The sequence below is a fragment of the Pungitius pungitius genome, chromosome 3, assembly GCF_949316345.1.
Source record: "Pungitius pungitius chromosome 3, fPunPun2.1, whole genome shotgun sequence".
Classification (NCBI taxonomy): domain Eukaryota; kingdom Metazoa; phylum Chordata; class Actinopteri; order Perciformes; family Gasterosteidae; genus Pungitius; species Pungitius pungitius.
In genome coordinates, this window is record NC_084902.1 from 17,092,918 (window position 1) to 17,119,089 (window position 26,172).

Below are 26,172 nucleotides of genomic sequence, written 5' to 3' on the forward strand. Positions count from 1 at the left end.
GAAGACGCAGTATTAAGGGTTGAACCTGCAGGGTTTGTCTTAAGTTCTCATTTGCTAAACGTCTATTGAGAGAGAGTTAAACATATATTCTGAAGGCAACACCCACTTAAGGGGAAAATAGTCCCAACACTACGTACAACCGAAGGCTGAAATTCTGATAAAATGGCCGTTGTTGGCTTCAAGTTTTCTTCACATTCTTACTGCTGAGGCATACATTCTTTTGTCATCTTTGGCTCCGCTTTTTGGTTCAGCACCTCATTAAACAGTAAGAATTTTTGCCATCTTGCAAGGTCATTAAAATGATCTTTGTATGTTATTCCCTTAAAGCACAAAATCACAAGAACATGTGAGTCTCTAAAAAACACTCAAAAGGAACCAAAATCAGATTATGCTAAAGTGCTGTGAAAAAAATCTGTTTGAGGGAGAAGAGAGGGAGTGTCAGAGTTAGGAGATTAATAACAGTGACAGAAAACAGGAAGGTGAGAATGTGTGTGCGTGTGTGTAGCAGCATAACCACACACAACGGTCGGCCAAGTGTGTGTGCGTTTCTGAGCAGCTCACTTCTTCCGAGAGCTTTGTCAGTTTAGTTGCCTGTGAATGTAGCTGCCGGAGAGTGTTTGTGACATGCCTGAGAAGGAATATTAGCAACAACAAAGGTGAAAAATGGATTTCCAACACAGGGCAGCGCTAGACATTTCCACCAGGAACCCTCAGGATGATTTTGAGATCCTGCAGAAGGTCGGAGGAGGAACCTACGGGGACGTTTACAAGGTCAGAGCCTCAAACCGCTGTTTTTAAGCTCATGTGCTGCTGCTGTTTGTGACAATGTTTTGTTCAAAGATGAAATAAAAAGTTAACGCTGGGTAAATTCATTAGTAAGAAGGGGATGCTTGCCTCAGTAACTGCTGGCACGTCAAGCATGTCTTGCTTCTGCCTACTTTACATGTTGCTCAGTTACCTTTACAGTGTGCTCTACACTTTAACACAAGTAATCATATGTATCCTAACATTACTTTATAGTGACTAGTGCATTAATGTGTTTTCAAGTTAATGTTACAGCTGGTAAAGGTACATAATTCTGCTAGGTAGTTTTAACTTAACAATACATGATCATGTATTAGCTCTCATTTCAAATTATTAATCTAAATATTGAAAGTATCATGATCGATCAAATACACCAAAGGTGGAGTAAAATATACAATATTTACCTCCAATATAAATGCTTGGTGGAGTAGAAGTATAAAGTACCACAGAAAATGCCTCAAGTAAAGAATTAGTAAATCAAAATTGTAATTAAGTAGAAACCTTGAGCTGAGGTATGTCATTATTATTGGTGGATCTTGGTAGAATCTATTTTTCACATTTCATCTTGAGTTTAGAAGGAATACGGGTACGATTGATGTTTGTTACATTGCTTGAATGCAGGAGGAAGTGGTTTCACAAGAAGTGAAAGCATTCACATCAATAGCTGATGGATGATCGTCAAATGTCCTCAGAGTATCTTGGTGCTAATTTCTTCTACACCATTTTAACTATTGAATCTATTAACTAAACTATTTTAGGACCTCAAGCTTTAGACAAAACTATCACAACCTTGAGATGGCATCAAGTGCAGTCTGGTGCAGACTGATTTTCTGTATTTGTATTTCAGTCAATGTCCTGTTTTATTGTATTCACAGCTGGGATTTTTTATAACAGAGAAAGGCATTTTGGGAAACATGCAAATTATAATGTTGAAGTTTTTTAGTAAATATTGCTGATAAAGTCTGGATATTGAGTGAAAATTAGCTTCATAGTAATGTTTCTAAAGTATATCTTAATTTCTATCTACAAACATTGACTGGGATTGATTCCATGGAGACTCATCCTATCCTGACCTTAAGTGACCTATGTCCCTAATGCCAACTCTGAGCGTCACCCACAAGTCATGAAAACACACTCAAAAACACTGACGTCACCAACACAGTGTCCTCATATTTGGTTATAAGCAATACTATTGAGGCACCAAGAGAGTAAAAGTTCAAACATTCAACAAGAATATAATATTTTATACCACTGTCATGGACCATCTCAGTCCCTTGTTGCTTAGCACAATGATCCACTGATCACAGTTGAAGATTGAGGGTCAAAGTTGAAATATGAACCTTGTCTCTCTTCCAAAAGTAATTTTCACATAAGGAACGCTTTAACTGATGCCTCGGCTTGCATTAACCAGAACACTTGGGAGGTGACATGAACAACACCCAACCAAAGGTAGCACTGCTGGAAGTTTGCAATTTCTAGATATTTGTAATTTAATTGACTATTTGGGGTTTTAATGCTATTTCTTCTACACTATATTGTAGCATGGTGATGGTTTGTGCCATGATGAACAGTGTAACCGTCACCATGTCGTCATTCACAGCCATGAAGGGGACATGGTGTAAGTTATGTCTCAGAAAGAAACATTGAATAACATATTCTTGTCAATCTTTTGACTGATAGATTCATTGTCTATTTAGGAAATGAATGTCTTTCTTTTCTCTTTTAGTTCTGTACCAGTTTTGGTGTTTCTTCTTTCTTCTCCCTTATGTATTGCCCCCCCCCCACCCCCCCACAGTCTCTGATGACACCCCCACCCCTCCTTGAACGTCAGGTTAATTTTGTTAAGAAAAGAATCTATATAGTGATAGATCACAACAGAAGTCATTTAGGGATTTCTTTCCTATGGAAAATGTCTCCACCTCGTCTTTCATTAAACTAAATATCTAAATATGTTTTTTAATCTTACTTACACCATTAACTTTAGTAAATTAATGAACTGCCTCTACATAGTCGCTCACGTTGACAGTTCTTCTCTGCTCACACACACACACACACACACACACACACACACATGCGTACACACACGTGAGCACCTACAAGCTTGTGAGCAAACTTCCACAAGTGGACAGAGAGGGCACAACAGAAAATGTGTCCATGTTGTGTCGGACTAAAAAAATAATCCACCAGATTTAGTTTAGTCAGTCACTCAGTATCTTTAATGCTAATAGTATGCTAACATAATAATCCTAGTTTAAGGACCACCTGAAATTAGAACATTTCTGACCTCAAACTAGAAAAGAACAATAAGGACCCAAGGTCAGCGGTTTGTCAATTTAACTTTTTAATTTACGATTTCCACTATATTTAGCTGGTATAGATTGTGTTGCAGCACACTAGTCTGCTGAACAGTAAATGTAGCTTATGCAAAGAAGGTTAGCAACCACTTCCTCCAAATCGATGTCAGCCAACGCTGTTGTTGAGTTTTACAGAGAGGGAGATGGAGATTTTTTGCATAGCTGTTCTTCCTCTACATATGGACACACACATACAGACACTCACAAATGATCACCCATGCATGTGCGCTCGAGTACATGTTTTTGCATATTGGTTGCTACACTCACAGTTGTGATCACTTGTGGAATGGAAATTAAAACATTAAAAAGTGCTAATGTACATATTTGAGTTAGTTGAAAGCCTTGTATTTCCCGATTTGTTCTTGTTGAATGTTTGCGATAAATGATAGCAACATACAGTAGATGGAGGGTCGCAACTCTATGTGTTAAGAAAATCCTCCTACTTCTTCAGCTATATAAACTCTTTATACTTTCTGTTCTCACAGGACAGACGCTACAAACATGTGATGATCTTATAAAATATGAGAAATGGATGTTGATTAAACTAACAAACACAATCTAAAGGATTTTATACTTCTACAGCGGTAAAATGCATACATGAAGCGGTGATATTAACTAAGAAACCAAACATGAACATATAAGAATTTAATAGTAATAAACATATACTAGTAAAAGACTGACCGAGAAAATTTTACTTTACAATACAGAATTTTGACTTAAACATAACTTGATTTGTTAGCGAAGTTTGCAGCAGGTTTGGAAAGGTAGTTCTAGAGCCACTCTGCCAGTAAATTCTAATCAGCCTCATTATGATTCATGTGTTGAATCCTAATTTTTACTGATCTGAGCAGGTCACAGGAAACTGACAAGGTTATTTTAATTGTTGGTTAGAAGCATCTCCAGAAACTAAATGCCGGTTTAGAAGCAATGAAGCAGGCAGGTTTCATCCTTAAATTGTAGGAGCCGTTAGAGGTTTTGTCTAATATGTTAAGTACAACTGGCTGGATTAATTATTTAGATTTTCTATTGTGTTTGATTCATCCAAACCACGAAATATGAGCTACAGTGGCTACTGGTTTATTTGTGAAAAACAACAATATACAAAAAATATTAAATTAAAAAACAATCAAGATACATCGACTAGTTCATAGTACGTATATGTTTTACAGAGAATTAAAAAAAAAATCAAACTGTAGCACCCATGCATGCACACAAACAACATCCTGTGCCTCGTACTTCCTCCCTGTATGCGCCATGTGCTGGAAACAGCAGCGGGTTTTACCTGTTGGACAGCAAGCTTTAGTGCGTGCTAGAACATGCCAGAGCATTGTTTGAGTAATGGAGAGAAACTACAATTAGTTCACAAAAGAAGCCCGAACACGTAGATGAAAAGAAACTTGTGAATGGCCAGTTTGCTCAATAGATACATCTGTCATCATTTATACAGAGGTGCTGAGGTTAAGAAAACAGGAGATTCACCTCATGCTCTGCTGTCCAGATCCTGTGTGAAAACAAGCCATTGACTCTTAGAATGTAACTTTCTTAAAATGTGGTTGCTTTGACCGGAAACACAATCCTCTCTGAAGCATTTATAATTATTTTTGTTACATAAGTACACCTTAAATCTAAGTAAACCTACATTTGAAATAAATTTAAGAGACTGTATGCATAATTACACATGTTCTGAAAAAATACACATGTTCTGTGATCACAGAAGTTCATTTTGAAAATAAATGTTTACGTAACAAAATGTTAATGTTATTGGCTAATTTCATGGACTGTTGGCAATAAAAAAAAGACATTTCACCACGTAGGCCTACTAGGCGAATTTGTTATTGTTCATGAAGGCGCGTCTCATCCATTGCTTCAAAGCGGGACAGCCATGCGCCGCTGGTAGGGATGCGCTGGCGCAGCTCCGGCAGCGGGGGGGGGGAGGAGAACCGCACGCAAGTAGCACAATTAACAATGTATCTTAAGACTGACACTATGGTTTATTACTGATTCATTTCTAAATGTGCGCCGTGCAGCCTATGTAAATAAAAGCCCCGGCTACTATTTGAGGATTTACGGTATACAGGAAAATAATCATTATTTTATTCTTTATGGAAGGTTTATGCTAATTAGTACAGCTGATGGGAATATGATTAGTTCAGCAGAGATTTCATCATAAATTAGAGGTCGGGGGAGAATTTGGTGAGCTGCATATTGTGAGTCTCTCAGGAACTCGGTGTGTGACCTTTCTTGAGAAACTTGTGACCTAAACTTGTTGACGATGGCATCCTGTCTTAGCAGATGGAACCCATAGGTGCCTTGACCGATCCTTTTCCTGTTTTGTTATCAGTCTATCAAATAATGGTTGACTGGGTAATATTAAGGGAAGGTCAGGGGCATCTCTTTACGACATCTGTTTTTTTCCTTACATTCCTCTTTCTTGCGTGTACTGTGCTGAGACAACACAAGTCCCTCCACGAAGGGTATAAAACTTCTGTTCTCTCTTTTAAGCTTTGTCAGATCTTCCTGCTCCTCTGAGGGAGAAGGAACAATCTGCTCCTTTTCAGCTGAATTGTAGTCATTTTACTTCTGTCTGTACCTACAGCTTGTGTTGATGCTTTCTGTATTCTTTAGGATTTTTCTACATTCTAGTTAGTAATAAATACTTAATCACAAAGCGAGCTCAAGATACTTTTGATTTCTCACAAAGCTTCCACAAATTTCCACCACATTAGATAGACGACTTAGACCTGTTTGATGGTGTATCCAGTAGTCCGGGAGTATGTAACCTAAACTGGGTGCTCCTCAGATTGAGGATGTAAATTAAATGAATACAGATAATACATTTGATCATTTATAGGGAAGGAGAAACGTTGAAATGTTTATTGTCGGAGGACCATATGGTTTGATAACTCGTTCATGAATCTTAAATGTCCCATCACATCTGTACATTTGGATAAGAAATGTCTGTTGGATAAGAGGCGTCTCAGCTTGGCCCCGGAATTGACACAGGCCTCACCGAGCTGACTAAAACAGCCGATCCTCTCAGCTTGTTCCTCCTTCTTACAGTAAAACCCAGAGTCGCCTTATCAGATGTGGCTTGTGCTACTAAGCTGCAGTAGGAGTGGCTGTTCAACACGTTGCAGCTCTGGTTTCAGGCCTCAGACGCTGTGGGCTGCACCTGTGCTGTGTGTGTGTGTGTGTGTGCAACGGTGGAGTAAAAAAGAAAGAAGAAGTGAGATAAACGAGCAGCGGACTACATGCAGAAAGTCGAGTTAACTGTAACAGGTTTCTGCCAAAATGGTGTGTTTTGTGTGTGTGTGTGTCTGTGTGTGTGTACTTGCATGTTGACAATTAAATGTGTTTCTGGTTGGTGTTGATTTATCTTTAAACCAAAAATGAGGAAGAGAGATAAATTGTAAATCCGAGAAAAGCATACTTATAGTAGCCAAACATCAGCATGTGTGTGTGTGTTCTGTGTGTGTCTTCGTGGAAGAGTGCTTAGTTGTACTTGTGTGATGAGATAAAAAGTAGAGGTCTAGTTTCAAGTAAACCTGCTGTCAAATAAATATTGATAATAAATCCATCAGTGTTTGTTCCTCCAACGTGTTGCTGGTGTATTTTGCTTAGCAACAATATAGGATCAAATCAATGAGTGGAGGTGTCCTCACTTGAGATGAAATACAAAGCTGAATTGTCCGAGGTGTAGGGGAAGAAACAGTGATGAGATCTGTTGTATGGAAAGTTATCTGGTGTCTCTCTTCTGTCAACCACTTTCTCCCTTTGATATGAAGAGGTCACATCTCAGCAGTGTACTTCATTAGACACTAACTCTATTGAGCCTCGCTCCACTATAACCCCGTCCAACCTCCTCAAGCATCAGCCTGGCTCCACCATTACCCCGTCCAGCCTACAGCCTTTGTGTGTGTGTGTGTGTGTGTTTGTCCTGTGTGGGTGTCCTGTGTGGGTGTTCTCACAGTGGTCAGTGCAAGGAAACTAGAAAATGCAGACTTCAAGATGGAAAGGTTGCTGCGGCCACCGACTTGTGTGTGTTTTTGGTGGTTTACTTGTGGGGTCTCTTTCCTCTCAATGAACTCTCGGATGTCACACAAACGCAAACACACTGACACAACAACACACACTCATTTCAATCAAGGGTAGTTTTTCCATCTTACCCCTCAACTGCTGTACGCTTTTGCTAATCTCAACTTTGCTCCACATAACATGTGGCCAGTTTTTAATTGAAGCTAGTTTGGCTACTAAAGTATCTCCAGAGTCAGCTGTCCACAGTGCGGTCAGAGTATCAACCTGACTCGCTTTGGACGGTGTCAGGACCAGATTAAAATGAGGACTCAGATGCAGAGGGTTTGGCGTCTTTATTCGCGTCGTGAGAAAACAAACGGCTATGAGCTATCAGCGTTTCCGATGAAAATTAACAAACTAAAATCTCTCTTAAACGAGGAAAACGAACGGCTTCGAAAGCGCGCTAAAACTAAATCTAAGAAGCTCAAACAAAAGGTCACTCTTACTCAGAGGAAAAACAAAAAGGGGTAATCATTCCGAGACAAGGCAATGGTATAAACGAATCCTGTGGCTGTGGCGAGGCTTGGGTGAACGCACGGTGGTACACTCAGGCACAAGAAAAAGGGAGATGCAGACTATAAGACACATGAGGGTAATGGGAAACAGGTGGACATAATCAGGAATCAGGGGAGACGATTCGACTGGTGACATGAGGAAGGGCAAGTGACCTGAAACGAGAGGAAGGTCACTACTTTCAAAATAAAACGGAAATGACAAGACCAAAACATGCCGACAAAAACCCAACTTGACCTCACCCTGTGACAGACGGACACATGAATATAGGACGGCTATGATTATACTGTAGTTAAGCAAAGCGGAAGAAATTTCAGACAGATATCTCAAAACCAAAATTACCCCACAGACGAAAATACCACGGGAGGAAAGTGCTGCGTGTGAGTGACCGTTGAAGGTTAGTAAGGGGAATGGTAGCGTTAGTGTTGGCTGTCTCTTCACTGTGAGCCAATTGGTGTGTGACCGCCCTCCTTAGCGACCACAGCGACTCTCCAGCTTGCCATTTCAACGTCAAACCCGAAGCCGATGTGTCATCTTCCATTCAAATTTCCGACAAAATGGAAGAGGAACAGTGGAGGAGGCCACCGCCAGCCTTCTATCTTTATTCATGGCTTTGCGTACCAACACCAACACTGCTAACGACAGCCTGCTAATTTCATAAAATATGTGACAAAGATACGTTGATATACATTCATCATGAAGCAGTTGATCTGAGATGAAGTCATAATTCTTTCAGGCTGAAGGTATTGACACATTTTGTTTTGAGGTTGTTGCTCAAATATCCATTTGTCATGCTTTTGTTACTGGAGTTTCCTGGGTCCACGTTTACTACCTTTCTGAAGGTCACTGACTGAGTACACTTCTGACTGTTTGTATTTGACAAATGACATAATGAGAAAAAGTATTTCCTCTTAGTGAAAGTAGGCGGGCAGACAAAACAGTGTCTGCTGTATTGGTGGTAGAAGTATTTACATAAAAAGTATGAGCACCAAAATATAGTACATGACGCAAAATGTCCCATATGTATATATGGACAGTTATATTACAGTTAGTAATGCATACAACACTTACAGTACACGTGGAACTAGTGAAGTAAGTAATAAGTATACTTTAATTAATAATAATATTTAACAATTTATCAGTTGATTCAGATATTTTATTCTAATCTAAATATGCAAAAAGTGATCTATTAGACACAGCGGAGTAAGATTTAAGTATCATGTAAATACCAAGTGTATTGCACAGTACAATTATAGTTAAGGGACTCTTCATGATAATACTCTTAAGATATTTGCATTTTATGACTTAATTGATGTCATGATCCCTATTAATGATTACTGATACCCTTTAGATCATAATGAATGAACTCTGTGAGGTTCACATGGTGTAAAGCCCGATATTATACACCAAGACATAATTTTAAAAGCAGAGGTCTGTTTGACTTTTTCAAGCGTCCTTCTCTTTATATATAAATACCGTGTCATCTTTGTAACATAAACCTTTTTATTACAATGGTCCTCTGGCCCAATAACACCTAGTAAATATTTCTGTGTGAAGAAAGTTCTCTTTGTGCTTCTTGTTTATTTATAGTACGACACATCCCAAGGAGTGCTGCAGTGAGAAAAAAAAAGAAAACATGCAAATTAAGCTCTGCTGGTACTCAAAATTATTTTGGTCGTGGACAAAGGACAAAATTACACCGAACAAAAGCTTTTTGGTCAACTGATCAGATGTAGGCTACTACTAAAAAACGTTTTTTCAAGCTCTGCCAGAGGAACTTTAACTGGAGTATTTTGATTTAATGCGTATTTCTACTTTCCCCTTTTGGATATCAAATGTACCCAGCAGGTTATTAAGTACTAACAAATGACTCAAATTTTATTAGCTGCGACATAAAGGTCAATAACTGATAATCATAATGATTCTGAAATAGTCTAGCTGCCAATGACTTTAAAATAATAGCCTGGTCATGTTTCTTTTTGTGTGTTCAGGCCCGTAACAAGCAGAACGGGGAGCTGGCCGCCATCAAAGTCATCAAGATGGAAGCAGGTGAGAGGTTTCATTTAAATGTCTGAACGTGCTCCTGGACAAAGGTAATGAGCACATTTCCAGCCTGGTCTAATTACCCAAGGACTGTACTTGTGTTAAATTTGCAAGTGCTAGTACTGTGCGTGACTTGAGTTTTATTTTAAATTCTTGAATTTGATTTGTATTGCTGGTATTTAAGAAGTGTGATTAGTGATTAGAAAAAGTCCCTTCAAAATAAAATCACATGAATTTGTTTTTTATTTGTTTTATTTTTTATTTTCCCATGGCCCACTAAAAACGGGTACCCACCAGTTGAGAACCACTGTTTTAATAGATCTCTTTAATGCAAAAATATTTCAGTACAGAAAAACTGCTAATTTAACAATGTTAATAGTTAATGCATATCACTGAAGTTGAGGATTGAATCAAACAAAGTGAAGGTCATTGTAACTCAGGGGCGGCTGATCTATTATGGGCGCTGGGGCGCCGCCCCTCCTACCAAGTAAAAAAAAAGAAAAAAAAAGAAAAGAAATTAAGTTTGAAAAAAAAAAACATTACTTTCTTCTGTACGTGTTTTTCACACTAGAATGAGGGAGAGGGGGTGGGGTATTTTTGTTTGCCAGCTTCATCATGTGCCGCATAACATCATAAATGTGTAGTTTTCTTTTTACAGTCTATGGTAGTTTTATGCTCGGGGCGCCGAGAAAGGGCGCCCTCACTATCTAACCAATGGAGCTCTGATATGCTATAACACGTCACTAAATATGATCAATTCAACCAATCAGTGACGCGCAGTAATAATTCTCCGATGGGCGCTTTGCCTCTGCGCCCATCGGAGAATAACATGAGTTTTGTGTGGTCACGCGGCAGTGAGATTCGAGTTGACAATGGCGCCGGCGTCACACGAGAATTTAGATTTATGTGAACACTGGAGACAATGTAAATAATTTTTATTGACTTGCTCACCATTACAATTGGTAATGCACAGTCTTCTTCATCTAGTGGTTACTCCATGTAATAACAGCGACTATTTGCCTCTTTGTGTATATTGAATATTGACGCAAATTACAGCAATTATAAGTTCACCTTGTATGACTTGGTTTCCTAATATGATGTGTATGACTTGGTATGACCTTGTCTTTGAAAGAACAATATTTGAAATCTACAAGGACATTCTAAATTCATAGTTTAATAATTACATTAGATGCTATTTGTTTTTAAATCGTTACTTTGGTGTTAATGTAATAAATAAACAGCAGAAATCTCCCTCAGCCCCCCCTACTTTTTCCATCACCAGCCGCCACTGTTGTAACTAGATTTCTGTTTTGTTTTTTTTACAATTTAAAAAAAAAACAATTGATTAACTGAGATGATAATCAGCAGAAGAATCCTTTAGGAATATATATTTAGTTAAATGTTTAAAAGGAGCTCAAGCTACAACAGTAAAATCCTGATTTAATGCATGAGTAATACTATATATAATATATAACACTACAATAGTCACAAGGTAATTTGTATACTATTTAGAATTAATAAGAAAAAAAAGTCTTGCTGCTTATAGTTTGTGCTACTTCAAGGATGTAAAAAAAAAAAAAATCAAGCAGGCCATTTTTTTTCCAAAGTTACCTGCAATAGGTACAGGTAGAAGAGCTAGGACGACTGGGTTGTATAACCAGCTAACAGCCATGCTAGCGTGTGCAGTGTATAGACATGCAATCGGATGTAAGTAACGACTATCGTATCCTCTCTCTCTCCTTCTGGTTCCACAGACGATGATTTTTCTGTCATCCAGCAGGAGATTGTTATAGTGAAGGGCTGTAAACATCCCAACATAGTGGCGTATTATGGCAGCTACATACGGTGGGTTGTGTGTCTCTCTGTGCCGCCTCTGGCCCTCTTCATCGATCTCATGTACACTTGAGAAACTCATCTTCTGTCTGCAGAGATAATAAACTGTGGATCTGTATGGAGTTCTGTGGAGGAGGCTCCCTGCAGGATATCTACCACGGTGAGTGTGTCTGTGTGTGGATGTGTGTGAAAATTATTTAAAACTGCTTTTATATGTTCTTTTTATATTTGTATATTATTTAGTTTCTCTGTACTTTGAATATTTCATGCAACTTTAAATTTCTAATCTAATAAATATTGTACTTCTTTGTATGACTTTTTCTATATTCTTTTCCCCCCATTTTTAGCAGCTATGCAGACAATTTTTGTATTATTTAAAATACTAGAACTGGTCAAAACACAATCCATTAATCATCCAGTTGTTCCCCATTATTCTGAAACCATAACATAAAAAATGTTGAAGGTGACTAATTTTCACTCGTCCCACCTACTTTGAAGTCACATTGCACTCATAGGTTAGGAGCATTGCTAATATTGAAAGCTCCTTTCGTTCGTACTGGAGTAAAGTTCACAGAATGAATGTGTTGGAAAACGGTGGGTTGCACTCTCGGGGGTAGCGAAGGAGTTCAAGTGTCTCAGGGCCAAATGAAAAGTTCTCAATTCACCAGCATCCATCATTTTACCAGTGTGCAGTGGAATCTTAAGACCCCTTACGACCTCAATTCCAAAATATGTCTCAAATGTTTAAACAATTATTTCTAAGTTGCAATTGTCACTAAAATGCCTACTGGTAAAAGGCCTCTTGGTAGACACAGAATATGCTGGAGAGATATCAACTCAACTGGCCCTCTCAACTGTGTTGTTTTCCTAATATACAAAAGAAAACTCCTTATAGTCTGAATTAAAACGTTGCTGTCCTCAATTCTGATATGTTAAACATAAGCCAAGTCAGCCTGTACATACACATACCAAAGCCTTGTTCATGTACTGCACTGTCCACTATTTAAAAAATTCTGTTCTACAGTGACCGGTCCTCTCGCTGAGCCACAGATCGCCTACATCTGCAGGGAGATGTTGCAGGTGAAGTCACACTTTTTGTATTAACTACATTTTGGCTTTTTAATAATCTGCTGCTGTCTACGATATTTTTCAAGGACATAAACTAAAATCCCACAATTTGTTAACTTATTTGTTTAATCTCCTTGGCACAAGTGTGTTTACTAGTTGAAATTATTAATCGTTGGCTCTTTTTTCTCAGTTTAGATACTCACTGTATGTGTGTGTGTGTGTGTGTGTGAACAGGGTCTGGACTACCTGCATGGACAGAAGAAAATCCATAGAGACATCAAGGTGACATTTTCTACTTTGTCAACTTAGATATTCTTTTGGGGTCAACGCATATTCGACTGCTGACAATTCACAAAGGCAGCGGAGATTAAAATAGAATCAATTAAGCTTCTACCTGTAAATATTCCTGAATAGTGACTAATCCATATATTTCTAATTCAACCAGCGGTTGCTGTATTATCCTTTATCTTAAAAGTCCTGTTTCATCTAAATATGGTTTTGAATGCAGCACTTTAGGAAAGATTTTAATTAGCAATCAAATGGACCTTTATTGTACTCTCAGAGTTCACAAGCTTTCCATCCTGTGTAAGTTTAGTGGAAGACAACTGCGGGAGAATTGATAAGATGTTTGTCTGGTCGTGACTGTGTTGATGTTTTTCTCGCCCTCTTTTCTAGGGTGCCAACATCCTCCTTAACGACCAGGGCGAGGTCAGACTGGGTAGGTGGATGACGATTCAACCTTTTGCTCTGCGCTGCGCCGGCGTGCTCAAGATGAGTCTCAATAGCTGCTGGAGGGACGGCTCGATGGCACATCAAGGCTCTCTTGTCTGGATGATGTTGGGGGGACTATTGATAGTTAAGGAATACAATGGTTTGACTGCAAGTTGAGGAATCATTTTGTGGAGGTTTTATTCCAACACTTGATATTTGTCTGTCAATGTTTCATTTACAAGCCAATCCTTCCAGAAAGGGTTATCCCATTAATACACCACTTGGTTGACAACTTAATCCAGACTGGGGTAAATAATCTTGTTGGGTATTCCACAACAATACCGTTAATATAAAAAAAATATCTTTTTGCAGAAAAATGTTTTTGCATTAGGGAAACTTGCTTAACAAATATTGGAAATACAAAACACACAGACTCGGAGAAACCTGTCTTGTTTAGTATTTTAATTTGAGTAAAATTGATTCAGAGGATATTGTGGTTATTTTTTTGTTCCATCTGTTATGTAGCCGACTTTGGGATCTCGGCTCACATCACTGCCACTCTGGCCCGCCGAATGTCCTTCATCGGGACACCATATTGGTGAGTTTGACAGTCTCCCTGAAGTTTAATTGATGTCACAAGTTACAGAGCTTGAACATAAATACTAGTGGCTGTGAGAAAAGAAGCCAAATAGCTTCACATTCCTAATGAGCTTTCTCTTCTTTCCCTTTTTGCTGTTTTTTCCTTTGATGTATTATCACTAAAGTGTCTTACTGCACCGAATGTCGAAAGTCTCTTGTTGATCTTTTCCTTATGTCCTCAGGATGGCTCCGGAGGTGGCAGCTGTGGAGATCAAAGGTGGCTATAATGAACTCTGTGACATTTGGTCCGTGGGCATAACAGCCATTGAGCTGGCGGAGCTACAGCCGCCGATGTTTGACGTCCACCCGCTGCGGTAAACTGACACAACCTTACAAATTGAATCCATTATAAGATGGATCAGGCCTATGTATGAGTATGTGACATTTATGTGCATGAATACAGACACACACGGATTGTTATTGACTGCTTTGTTGTCCTGCAGAGTCCTGTTTCTCATGTCCAAAAGTGGCTACCAGCCTCCCAAACTAAAGGACAAGTCTAAATGGTGAATGAAATATTGCTTTAGGTTCAATCATTAAGTGATGAAGACAACATGTGCAGCCCGTGTCATCAATAATATGCATATTAATATTAGCTTAATACAATTATTCATTAAATGTGTGCATGTGTATTTCAAGATCACATTCACTCCTGCTACCAACCTATCTCCTGTCTGCAGGTCCTCCACCTTTTATAACTTTGTGAAGGCCATGTTGGTGAGGAACCCGAAGAAGAGACCCAACGCCAGCAAGTTGCTCTCAGTCAGTACTGCCCACATGCTTTATGCCCCACTCCCCAGTGCAGATGTTTGTCTAGAATCAAATTAATTGTGATTGTATAGGCTTTCTTTTTACTTTTTATGTTAGTACACACAAAGAAGTATTTTTGTTGGCCACATGTGAAGGCTGATTATTGCTCTGAATATGCTCTGTTCAGTTTCTCTCGGTATGTGTGGCCCCTTTCCGAGACCACGAGTGTTACCGCAGAAAGATAATATTGATCACTATTAACCAACCCCAGCTGCTTCTGATGGACCACTTTGCTGTGGGAAGAGAGAATGCAATGACTTTTGGAGGAGAGGACTAGTTACTCAGCGTGGACAGCTCCAGAGCATGCTAGTTAGCTCCGTAGTCTTCCTCCTGCTCTAGCGGGGAATAGTGAGGCAGATTGACCACGATTCACAGTTGCCTCCAGTCTTGCTTTTTCATTCAGATGCAGCTAACACCGGGATGATGTCTCATCATCTAGTATTTGTTTTCCATGATTTTTTTTAAATGTAGCAGTACTGAAGTGTAAAAAAATATTACTCATCTTAGAGCTGCTAGAATACATTTACAATACATCTTTTTCAAGGTGTCTCTCGTCATATACGTTATGGTAAGTCAGTTGAGAGCGGGACATGCTGCGTATCTTAAAAGTAGTAAATTACGTTTATTCTGTTTCAATCTTTACCAACCTTCAAAGAAGTTGGAGGACTCAACACGGTTTTAATCCGGTCGACAGTGCCAGTAGCTGAAGCCAACCCCAGATTGACTCTTTTTCCCTACTTTTTATGTAATCTTTTAGTAGATGTTGATTTCCAGAAACGTCTGGGTTCTCCCCAGATACAAGCACAGCCACAAAACCACCTCATCCTCTCCCCGCAGAACCTGTTTTTGACCCAGCGGTGCCTGAAGCGGGACCTGACCGTGGAGCTGCTGGAAAAGTATCGAAACCCTGAGAAACACAAGTCCTGCCTGTTGTCGGAGGAAGAAGAGATGGAGGTCTTGACCAGATTCACAATAACACTTAAACTGATGCGAGATATTAACAGTCTTGTCAATCACAATTCCAACTAAATCAGTTAATTGTAGATTAGTCAAAACTGGTTTATTTTGTTAATTTAATCAATTTTTTATGTGTTGAATTGAACTTTACACATGAAATCAGACTTTGGTGCGTAAAGTGGTCCACTTGCCACTCTCCTCCGTTCTGTTTGACACATAGAGGATTTCCTCTGCACAGTTGTACGCTGCATGTCGCACATCTGTTTGTTTTACTTCGAATGCAAAAATCTCTCTCCATCTTCATCTACCGTCTCGCTCTCTCCTGTTCCCGTACATCGGAAGAACGGAAGTAAACAAAGTGCATTAACTGCGTCAAATTATTTAGTTGCATTAATCTCTGCCAGATTAATTGCATAAATGAAAGTGTTAATTTCGACAGCCCTAGTACTTTGTATTATATTTTGTATTTTTATTAAATGCTTTCTCCAGAGACAATACATGAATGAACCATTTGCATTGCTTCTTGATTTAAGGTGACGCTGCCTGGATCTTTGAGGAGGATCCAGTCAATCAACAAACACAACCAGGCTGGGAGGACAAACTCTGACTGTAGCAGTAAGGAAACACTGGCTTTGCATTCAGAACTTACTTTAGTGTGGTTACCTTAGAATAAGTCCTTAATGTGTTCATATGTACAGAGTCCCTTATGTGGCCCCATTATGTTTCTACTGAAGCCCAAAATGGACACACCGAACACTGACTCTTGAGAGGGCTTTCAACCACAGTGGTGATTAAGCTTATGAACCACTGATAAAAGTCTGGGAAAAAAATGCTTTTACGTTCATTAGTGAGATGTATGTGCACATGACACAGCAGTATATATGTATGCACGTGTGTGCGTGTTTCAGATGAGTGTCTCAGTAGTGTGCACAAGAGCATTTCAATAGTGAACGTAAGAGTGTCTCAATAGTTAAATCCTAAACGGCCATAAAATTTCAGCTGAAGTAGAGCAGAAGTGGTAGATGGCATGAAATTGAAAAACTCAAGTATAGTAGCTCAAAATTGTACTGTGCTTGAGTAAATGTATGCATGCAGTATTTATATCCATTTAGACAGATTATAAATACACCCTACAGGCGTAATATCACTCACTGTTGCTCCTTTATTGTTACATGAGTAGTGAAAGAATGCACACTTATTTTGCTCCCTGATAAGTTTATCTCGTTTAAGTAAAGTCAATTTTGATCTAAAGAATGTCGTTGTGTTAAATACCTTTTCTTATGGTCCTTCAGTGGAACAGATTTATACTCAGAGGCCTATGAAGAACAACTCGCCGAGCGCTACTGTAAGTTTATAACATATTTGATGTTAGTATTACAGTTGTACTTTTTAGACATGCATCTTATACATTTCATGTACTTGCAACTTACTATGAAGGTGTAAGTATCTATATAAATAGATTGATAAAACACACATATATGGTAACTAGGTAATCATAATATGTTTTCTATTTACCTATATGTATAAAAATTCCCACTAAACATACATATTACGTACATATATACAATACAGGTTGCTGAATATTTCATTTTCATATTTATTTATAACCACACATACTTAACACCAGCCACAAAGGGGTGTTGTTTTATACCTCTATAACGATTTGCAATAACCTATAACTAATATTGGTGATGTATTTTATTCAGTCGACACCCTCACTTGGATCTAGCGGCAGTAACAAGAGTGCATTATGGTAAAATACACAACACACGAAAGTTTACCACATAAAAAATGTATTTACAATATAATATACAATACCTCATTTTGTGTTTCAGGGATCAGTACTCAGACAACGACGACGACGACTATGACGATGTGGACATGTAAGAAAACATTGGAACATTGGAAATATATTTATATAAAATCTATTAGAACATGCTTATGTATATATTGAGATGGGAACCACCCGATCAGTGTGTGGAGGAAAGTCCAACTCAAAAGCCCCACAAAACATATTATATGGCGTTCGCATCTAGCAAGCCTAACATCTCAGGCGTAGAAGTCTCTACAGAAGCGTCATGTGTGCGGCTTCCCTTTCACGCCGGTCCGTTGTCTGATAGTGAGGTCACGCTGATCTGGGTCCAGCTGTTTTACCTCTAGTTTCTCCGGCAAAGTCCTTCTCTCGTACGGAGTTCGGATCGGGTCTTCTTGGAAGGACACTGCCGGTGGTCGCTCTTGTTATGTTGTCAATGGCACGTAAAATGATAATCTCACTCATTAACTTTACCAGTGATTGATGAACTGCTTCTTAGACCCACCGCTTTGGGACACGGCCCGAGCCCAGCTGAGACATGCAGACAAACGGAGAAAAGGACATGCATTTTTAAATAGTTGATATATATCTGGAATATAGCAAAAGTGTCTAAATGTTTAATATTTGCCTCAGAAATGTTGTGAGGTAACTCAAAATTGTGCAGTAGTTACTAGCAAATGTACTAAGCTACAATCCACCCATGAAAGTGTTCTTATTTTTTAAATTGCCTTCAGTCACTTTGTTATGTTTTGATTTGGCTTATCATATAATTCAAACCGATTGCATTAACAATTTGCATTTTTCTTATGTCTTCCTCAGCCCTACGATGTCAACTATTAGGTCAGTCTGAATGAAAGCAAACTCACTTGTGTATTAACATGTATTTCTACACCACACTGAATCAATGCTGTCTTTGCCCACAGTTACGTAATGCCAGCCAATGAAACTCCACCTCCACTCCCTCCAAAGGTGATTATTGACAAATAACTGTATTTCAAGGAAAAATGGAAAAATGGAAAAATGGAAAATGGAATAAGATCACAGATAAAAGCACTACAAGTAACTTAGTGACGGAGCTATTCCAAATGGCTTTTTTAAAAGAGATTATTTAGTTGAAGAAGTAGGAGGATCCTCACAAAATGTCTGGAGATGCATGGTATCATACAGCAGCAGAAGAATGGCATTGTCACAGTTGCATTGTTGGTCACACTTGGAATCCCTTCCTGCTCTGTCATTGTACCAGTAGTTCTCGTTGAGAGGAACTTTACACTATTAGAGGAAGACAGTTAACATTTGGGAATGTTTCCATACGCACAGCCTAAAATTCGAACGAGCTCTGTCGGGGAAAACGACCGGCCGAGGAAGCAGGGCTCGCTGAACGCCCCCGTCCCTCTCACCAGGACCTCCAGTGGGACGCAGGTTGGGCCTACGCCCAAACCACGGCACTTGCGAATCTCAGGTGAGCCGCCTCACCTTATCTACTGTACATGAATGAAGCATTTCTGTTTAATGTCTGTTCTACAGTGGTGGTCTACTTAAGTACGCATTTAAGGTACTTGTATTGTTGTTTAGTTTGACGTATTAAGGTTTAACAATACTTTGTACTTCTACTCCAAAACATCTCAAACCTCTCCTTCCTGTCCAACGAAAATGTTTCAGAAATGTATTTTTTTGTATATCCTTAATGACTAAAAATGATTAATTGTTTGCATTAATTCAGTTCCTTTGGCTGATAATAGTCCAATTGACTTTTTTCACTTTTTCCACCACTGCCCGTCAGTACTAGCATGGCGCTGTAATAGTCTTTAATATAATACACACCTTGAAACATCTATTGTATAAATGCTGGTATGTTTCACACCAGTTTAATGTGCTGAACTGATCAGTGTGCGAGAGTAAGTGTGCACCTCTGTGTCTGTCCATGGCTAAGCTAAGGGGCGCCTAATTATGTCACAGCTGAGTGCATCACTGCTCTCTACACGGCAACACAGTGGGGCCGCAAATAATTATATTTGATATACAGTAAATATCGAAATGTCTGACACAACACACATATCGAAGATCTGCCCTCTATGGAGTGAACCTTTCTTGTTTGACCAGTTTCATTTGAAAATCCGCTGACAGATCATCCAGAAACTAATAGTTGATTATGTTAGTATGTATCTACATGTGTGTGTGTGTGTGTTTGATCCAGATCCCACGTCCTTAGCCGTCCAGCCGATTGACAACCCATCCGACCTTCTTCCTCCTGAGCTCCCCCCTAAAAGCCGACACAGACGGCTACACCCATCAAAGGTAACACTGGGCCCAAAAGGACCTTCACATTTATTCAAGTACGGTGCTTGAGGTCCTTGTTCTCTAGTGGAGTATTTTCTTTTCATGGCACCTAATACTATACTATTATATATACAAATACAAATTATTTGAATTATGGATCCAATGGAGTCGTTGTATCATCCAGATCCCGTCTCCTTCTCCCTCATGGTGAACTTTTTGTTTCCGTTCTCAGGAACCTGCTGAGTGTGTGAGCCCCGTCATAAAGAAACCAACAGTGAGTTAATTCACTACGCGGAGTGAAGCTATCCAACATTTAAACCCAGCAGGCTCGATATTTTAATAAATTGTACATCGAGATTATGCGGTTTGGAAGAATTCAGACTTTTAATATTCAATATTTCAGTATTATTATTTTTTACAGATAATATGTTTAAATATATAAAAACATACATGTTACCCGTCCAGCTGTGTTATGTTATGTAATATGTTAAGCTCTCGCCTTCTCTATCTCTCAGATATCCCATTTTACATATCTAAATACATCATAATTAATCATATTATTATATATTATTATTTTTATTCTATACATATGTTATATTCTATATAATGTTGATATTACCTCATATTACTGAGTACCATTACATAATCATATTATTTATTAGTCCGGTGTACACAGATTACATAAATACAGAAATGAATGTCTTTCCTTTGATAACTTGATTAACTTTTAATTTTACAAAGTATTCATGCTGTGTGTGTTTTTTGTTACTCCAGGTGTACTTTAAAAAGATCTTCCATGGCTGCCCTCTTAAAATAACCTGCTCCACAACATGGGAAAACCAAACTACCAAAGGTTGTGTCATTCATCCAATGCGGCTTCTCCTCAACTTACCAACCTGTGTCTGACCAGCCTGATTGCCTCTCTCTCTCTCTCCCCATCAGACCAGCACCTGATCCTGGGGGCAGAGGAAGGGATCTACACTCTGAACCTGAGCAGCTCAGAGGCCACCATGGAGCTGGTAGGTTGCACTGATCTCTAGCACTGCTGTGACAGATTGAAATGAGGCACACTCGATCAGAGAAGTGTTGCCAGATCAAACTTGAAAATAGACGCATGCAGCAGAGAGTGAATGGACGACTTCTTTCTGTCTTTCAGCTGTATCCGGGGAAGTGTACCTGGGTCTACACCATTAATAATGTCCTCATGTCTGTATCAGGTACATTTGAATTGGATCTTCTTAAAGTTTTGTGGTTCTGTTTTCTTGAAGCTTCATAAAAATATTACTAAAGTTTAAGGAACACTTTGCCAACAAAGCGACAGACATTTTGCAATGATACTGTTTAAAGGATTGGTTTCTGCCATAAAACAACTGCTAAATGACTTAAACTTAAAAACAACAAAATACACATCCTTTTAATAGATATCTCACTCCCTCCCCCCCTCTTATCCTGCCTTAGTATATTAGCTGTGCAATATTTATTCTTTCATAATCCACCAACATATTTTAGTTTTAAACAGAAACATTTGCAGGCATTTTGAGATGATCATCAGTGATTGTTGCCAAGTCAAGAGTTTTCAGAGCATAACAAGCAAAGCGGCCATTACAAATAATATAGTAATATATGACTTGTATTTAATGTTGCAAGTGTTTCTGTCCATATGTGTTCCCCAGTGATAAAATACACTTCCACACTGTGTGACTGTGTTTACAGGAAAATCCTCGCAGCTCACCTCGCATTCACTGAAGGAGTTGTACGAACAGGCTCGGAGGGACCAAAGGATGGTTTCCTTGTCGACTCACAGACTGTTACCAAGGTAACATAGGAGTATCTCTCTTGTTTGGACGACGACCCCCCCCCCCCAAATACAGACCCACATTTGTACATGCCAGTTAGAAGCTTAATTATACCTATATATTTTGTCTTCAGGAAATGTGCTGTGACCTATAAAATACCAGACACCAAGGGCTGCAAGACCTGCTCAGTTGGTGAGATAAAATACTGAAATATGGCAACAGAAATAATGTTTGATGGTTTTTCATATCATTACATTTTGAAAATTTGCACACTTTAGCGCGTGTTTTCTCAAGTATTCAATGCCGCAGACGCATGTAACAAAACAAGCACATTGTTTGCCTAAAAGCTAGGTAAACTCACTTTGGAAATATAATGTGAAAAGACACTATACAAGTGACAAGCGAAAACGTGACATGTCGTCCAAAGCTGAAGCTCGAGGGTTACCTAGAACTTCACAGTTTGAAGAGGAAGGACGTGCTGCAGATGTTATTATCAGGAGAAAAATTACACATCTACAAGCTGAGAGAAAAGCCTAATGTTTATACTATATACATTCATACATATATATAGTATAATATATACATACACATACAAATATATATATACTGATTTTTATATGAAAACATGATTCCAAATACAGCACTTATTATTATTATTAATATAATGTGTGCGACAGTTGTACACTGTACTTTTTCATTCCTCATATTTAATGGATTTGACTCTAGTGTCTAATGACTCTTGTGTTATTTTCATCACTTTACATTTCTAAATTGTTATTCTCCTGTTTTATTCATCATACTGGATATTGTAGTAATGTAAAAGCACCACCAGATACCAGTAGCTGCATCTGAAGTAACTCACAAGGTGTGGAATTTCCATTTATGTGCTGCTGCAGTTGTTTCACCTGAAAATATGTTTTTTAGAAAGTTCTTTACATGATTCGATATGTCAACGCAATATGTTGCATAATTAACAAAAAGGAGCAGATCATAAAATACTAATTCATGACCAAATACTCAGTAAACGGAGTGATTTAGAAATAAAGCCCTGCCTGTAAAATAAATGTCATTACGTCATTCGACACTAGAGGCCGACTACTGTACCACACTCCAGATTGTGTTGATCGGTTTCAGGGAGCGGGCCGACTAACAGTGTGTCTCCTGCAACAGATACCTTGCAGCAAGGCTGTGTGTTCCTGTGCTGCGGCCTGGAGTCCAGGGTAGTGCTGCTGCAGTGGTACGAGCCCATGCACAAGTTCATGCTCATTAAGGTATGTGTGTTCAACCTCAGATTATTAATATAGATTCTGTACTCTATACCATATCAGGAAGGTCGAAGTGAAGTGGCTTGTGTATGTTGATCAGTGACCTCAAAGTTATCTCTGTAAGAGAAGACAAGACGTGCATCCTGTGCAGATTTAAAACCAAAGATATAATTAAAGGAAACCCTCCCTCTCTCATCCTCGCAGCACTTTGACTTCCCCCTGCCCAACCCTCTGCGGGTGTTCCAGATGGTGACGGTGCCCGGACAGGAGTACCCGCTGGTGTGTATCGGTGTGTCTCCGGGGTCCAACCCTAACGTGCCCATCAATGTACAATACATCAACCTCAACTCCAACACATCCTGGTTCACCAACTCTGGCCTTGGTAGGTCCATTCTGCATTTTTACGTCCATTACATGGGCATGGAATAGCTACCAATGTTCGGCATTTAATGAATCTATAAACGTCTTTGTTAGAAAACCTTACTTGACCCGAGTGTAAAATCATTAAACAGGACTGTAGGTCAAATGTAGGTCATCATGTTCTTTACCTTGACACCTTTACCTTGGACATTGACACGCTAATATCCTAACTATCAGGAGATGTAGATCTGTGAGAAAGCACGGGGTCTCTGTCGTCTCAGTAATATTTTTTTTACAAAAGTTCCATTTTATTGCGGTGCTGTACGCTTTCATAATATTCCAACAGCTCTGTATAGCTCGTCCTTAATTCTTCCCTCCTCTCCAATGTCCAATCACCTGCACAGTGTATTTAAGCAATGTGTGTCTTTTGTCTAATTGTCGTTATTGTACGTGTTTCCAGTCCTCCAGTGCAATGATCAACTGTGATTTATTGTTTTTTTCCCTGTGACCTTTATTAAGGTGCATGGGTGTTTTTCCTGGCCTTGGTCCTACTCTCTCCAAGGCTATTTGTATTATTTTGATTGAAAGTACTTCTTTTCCATTGGTGTCTGTCTTTGTTCTTTATTTTTCCGATCACTGTTAACTTCCACAAAGCGGTTGCACAAAAACAAAAACAATCAAAGACATACATTGAAACCACACTGTATCAGTAAAAAAAGCCAGATGTCAGGATAAAAAAACAAGTGAAATGGCTCTATCAAGGAAACAAACCAGGGTTACAAATACACTGCAGCAATTTTAATGTAAATGTTTGTTCTTACAGAGACACCTTGCCCAGATATTGTTCAAGTAAACCAGTTAAGCAGTAGCTCACTGCTCGTCCTCATGGAAAGTAAGTCATCGCTTTGTCATTGATATTCAAGTACTCACAATACAGAATAACACAAATATCGCTCTGTTAAATCGTGGTATTATTGTGTCTATTGTAATATATATGTTGTTATGTCTGTTTAATTAATGTATTTATTGTGTATGGGTTTATCTATCGTCTTTTTTCACATTTAAAACTGAACAACTGAATTAAACTTTTCTTCATGATCCATGTACTTGTACTGCTACTTTCCGTGCAACTCCAACACGAACCCCATCTCCTCCACAGAGTCGGTACATATAGTCGGTCTGATGGGAGAGCTGAAGAGCAACAGGCCGCCAACACAGGACGCCACCTTCTCCCATACTATTGAGTCTATAGGTGAGAACATCCACTGACTTAACCGGACCAGTCAAGTACTGTACTCATGTATAAATTCAGGGTACTTCAAGTATCGTCATTTCAAGTTGCTTCAACTCCAATATATCTCAGAAGTAAACATGTAATTGTTGGTCCACTCCATTTGTCTTACATCTTTAGTTATTTTTCAGATGAACATGTTTCCATTCCCTTCCTGTTCAGTGAAAACCACACATGTGATAAACCAAAGAACGACGTGTTCCTTTATGTTTTGAGAAGATCTTAAAACTCTTAAAGAGCCCCTCGTATCAGCTCAAAATCACATTGTTACAAGGTTGAAGCCGCAACTGTTTTTACTCTTGTTGAGGGTCTGAATGCGTCTCCCACTACTGCTGACAGTGATGGTTAATATCGTAGGGGATGGAAGGCCAGCATTGACTCTGTGTGTCTGTCCAGTGTACTTTGAGGACACGCTGCTGGCAGTGTGGCGTCACGGCTGGCAGAGGAGAGCACAAGGTTTCACTGAGGTGCTGGAGGAGATTACCGACCCCAGAAAGATCTACAGACTGGTGCAGTCAGACAGGTACAGCTGGAATGTTTATCGTCGTCTCAAACGTTGTTTAGCGCTGTTAGCATTCTCACACTTGCTAATTGCAGCGGAAATACTGAACCAAGTACATTTACTTAAGCACAGTACTGAAAACTGTTTTTGAGGTACCTTTACTTCCATTTTACACACCTTTATACTTCGACTCTCAGGTTGTTCTTTTTACTCCTTGCATAAAATCGGCCATTGCTGAAACTCTATTTTTATACTGTTCAAGTTGCACTTTACCCTCTAACAACCAATAATATGCACAAAATGCCATGGACCTGCATCAAATAGTTGTTGATATTTATTTATTTATTTATCATACATTAAGTTTATGTCGGTCTAAACTCCATGGTGTCCTTCGCTTGACCTCGTCTGACCTTCCCACTGCAGGATGGTCATCTTGGAGACGCATCAGACCGAGGACCCGTCGGGGATGTCCAACCTTTACATCCTGGAAATTGCTGAGAACTACCTCATGCTACCCTGAGTTTCCTGTGTGTTGAGCGGGGGCATCATGGGAAACTCCCTCTTGTGTATTCATGCATCCATGTGGAACTTTCTTCTGTCATCATTGCCCCTTATGGATGTGGATGCTGCAGTATTTTATTTTCTAATGCGAGAGGAAACATGTCAGAGGGTTAAATGATGGGAGGATGTTGCAAACTGACCAAAGAGGAAAGTTGCATTGAGGTCCAAGGGAGTCCGCTCTTCTTATGCTCATTCAAATTTGTATAATCCAGAACGACTTCCAGAATCAAACAGCTGAGAAAACCATAAAGTGAACAGAGAAGGAAGGTCCTCCTCTAACACTAAAGAGGAGTATCTACTTTCTCCTGCGGAGACTAGTAGTAAAAACTAATATTGTTGATGGCTTCCAGCAAATGCGTGGATGGATTCATTGTGTGTGTAGTTTGTATGCCAATGTTCAAGATACACCCTTCTCATTGCCATTACATTGTAATAAACTTAATGATCACACGATGAGGGGAATTGTACTTATCTCGGAGCGTTAAGTGTTAATGAAGAAGG

At 39.1% G+C, this 26,172-nt stretch overlaps 1 protein-coding gene across 1 annotated transcript; it reads left to right on the plus strand.

Moving 5' to 3' along the window:
• The first annotated feature begins 499 nt into the window (after positions 1 to 499).
• On the plus strand, positions 500 to 26,141 carry LOC119222925 (mitogen-activated protein kinase kinase kinase kinase 5-like). Its single transcript, XM_037479947.2, has 32 exons — positions 500 to 771; positions 9,737 to 9,794; positions 11,543 to 11,633; positions 11,717 to 11,781; positions 12,646 to 12,701; positions 12,924 to 12,971; positions 13,365 to 13,407; positions 13,926 to 13,998; positions 14,222 to 14,353; positions 14,483 to 14,545; positions 14,720 to 14,801; positions 15,687 to 15,803; positions 16,340 to 16,421; positions 17,099 to 17,151; positions 17,513 to 17,559; positions 17,642 to 17,689; positions 18,439 to 18,459; positions 18,543 to 18,588; positions 18,937 to 19,078; positions 19,814 to 19,914; positions 20,129 to 20,170; positions 20,671 to 20,749; positions 20,839 to 20,915; positions 21,053 to 21,113; positions 21,610 to 21,712; positions 21,826 to 21,884; positions 22,863 to 22,963; positions 23,162 to 23,339; positions 24,141 to 24,209; positions 24,477 to 24,569; positions 25,005 to 25,131; positions 25,534 to 26,141. The coding sequence occupies exons 1-32, from the start codon at positions 664 to 666 to the stop codon at positions 25,628 to 25,630; spliced, it is 2,562 nt and encodes an 853-aa protein (XP_037335844.2). The 5' UTR covers positions 500 to 663; the 3' UTR covers positions 25,631 to 26,141.
• The last annotated feature ends 31 nt before the right edge of the window (positions 26,142 to 26,172 follow it).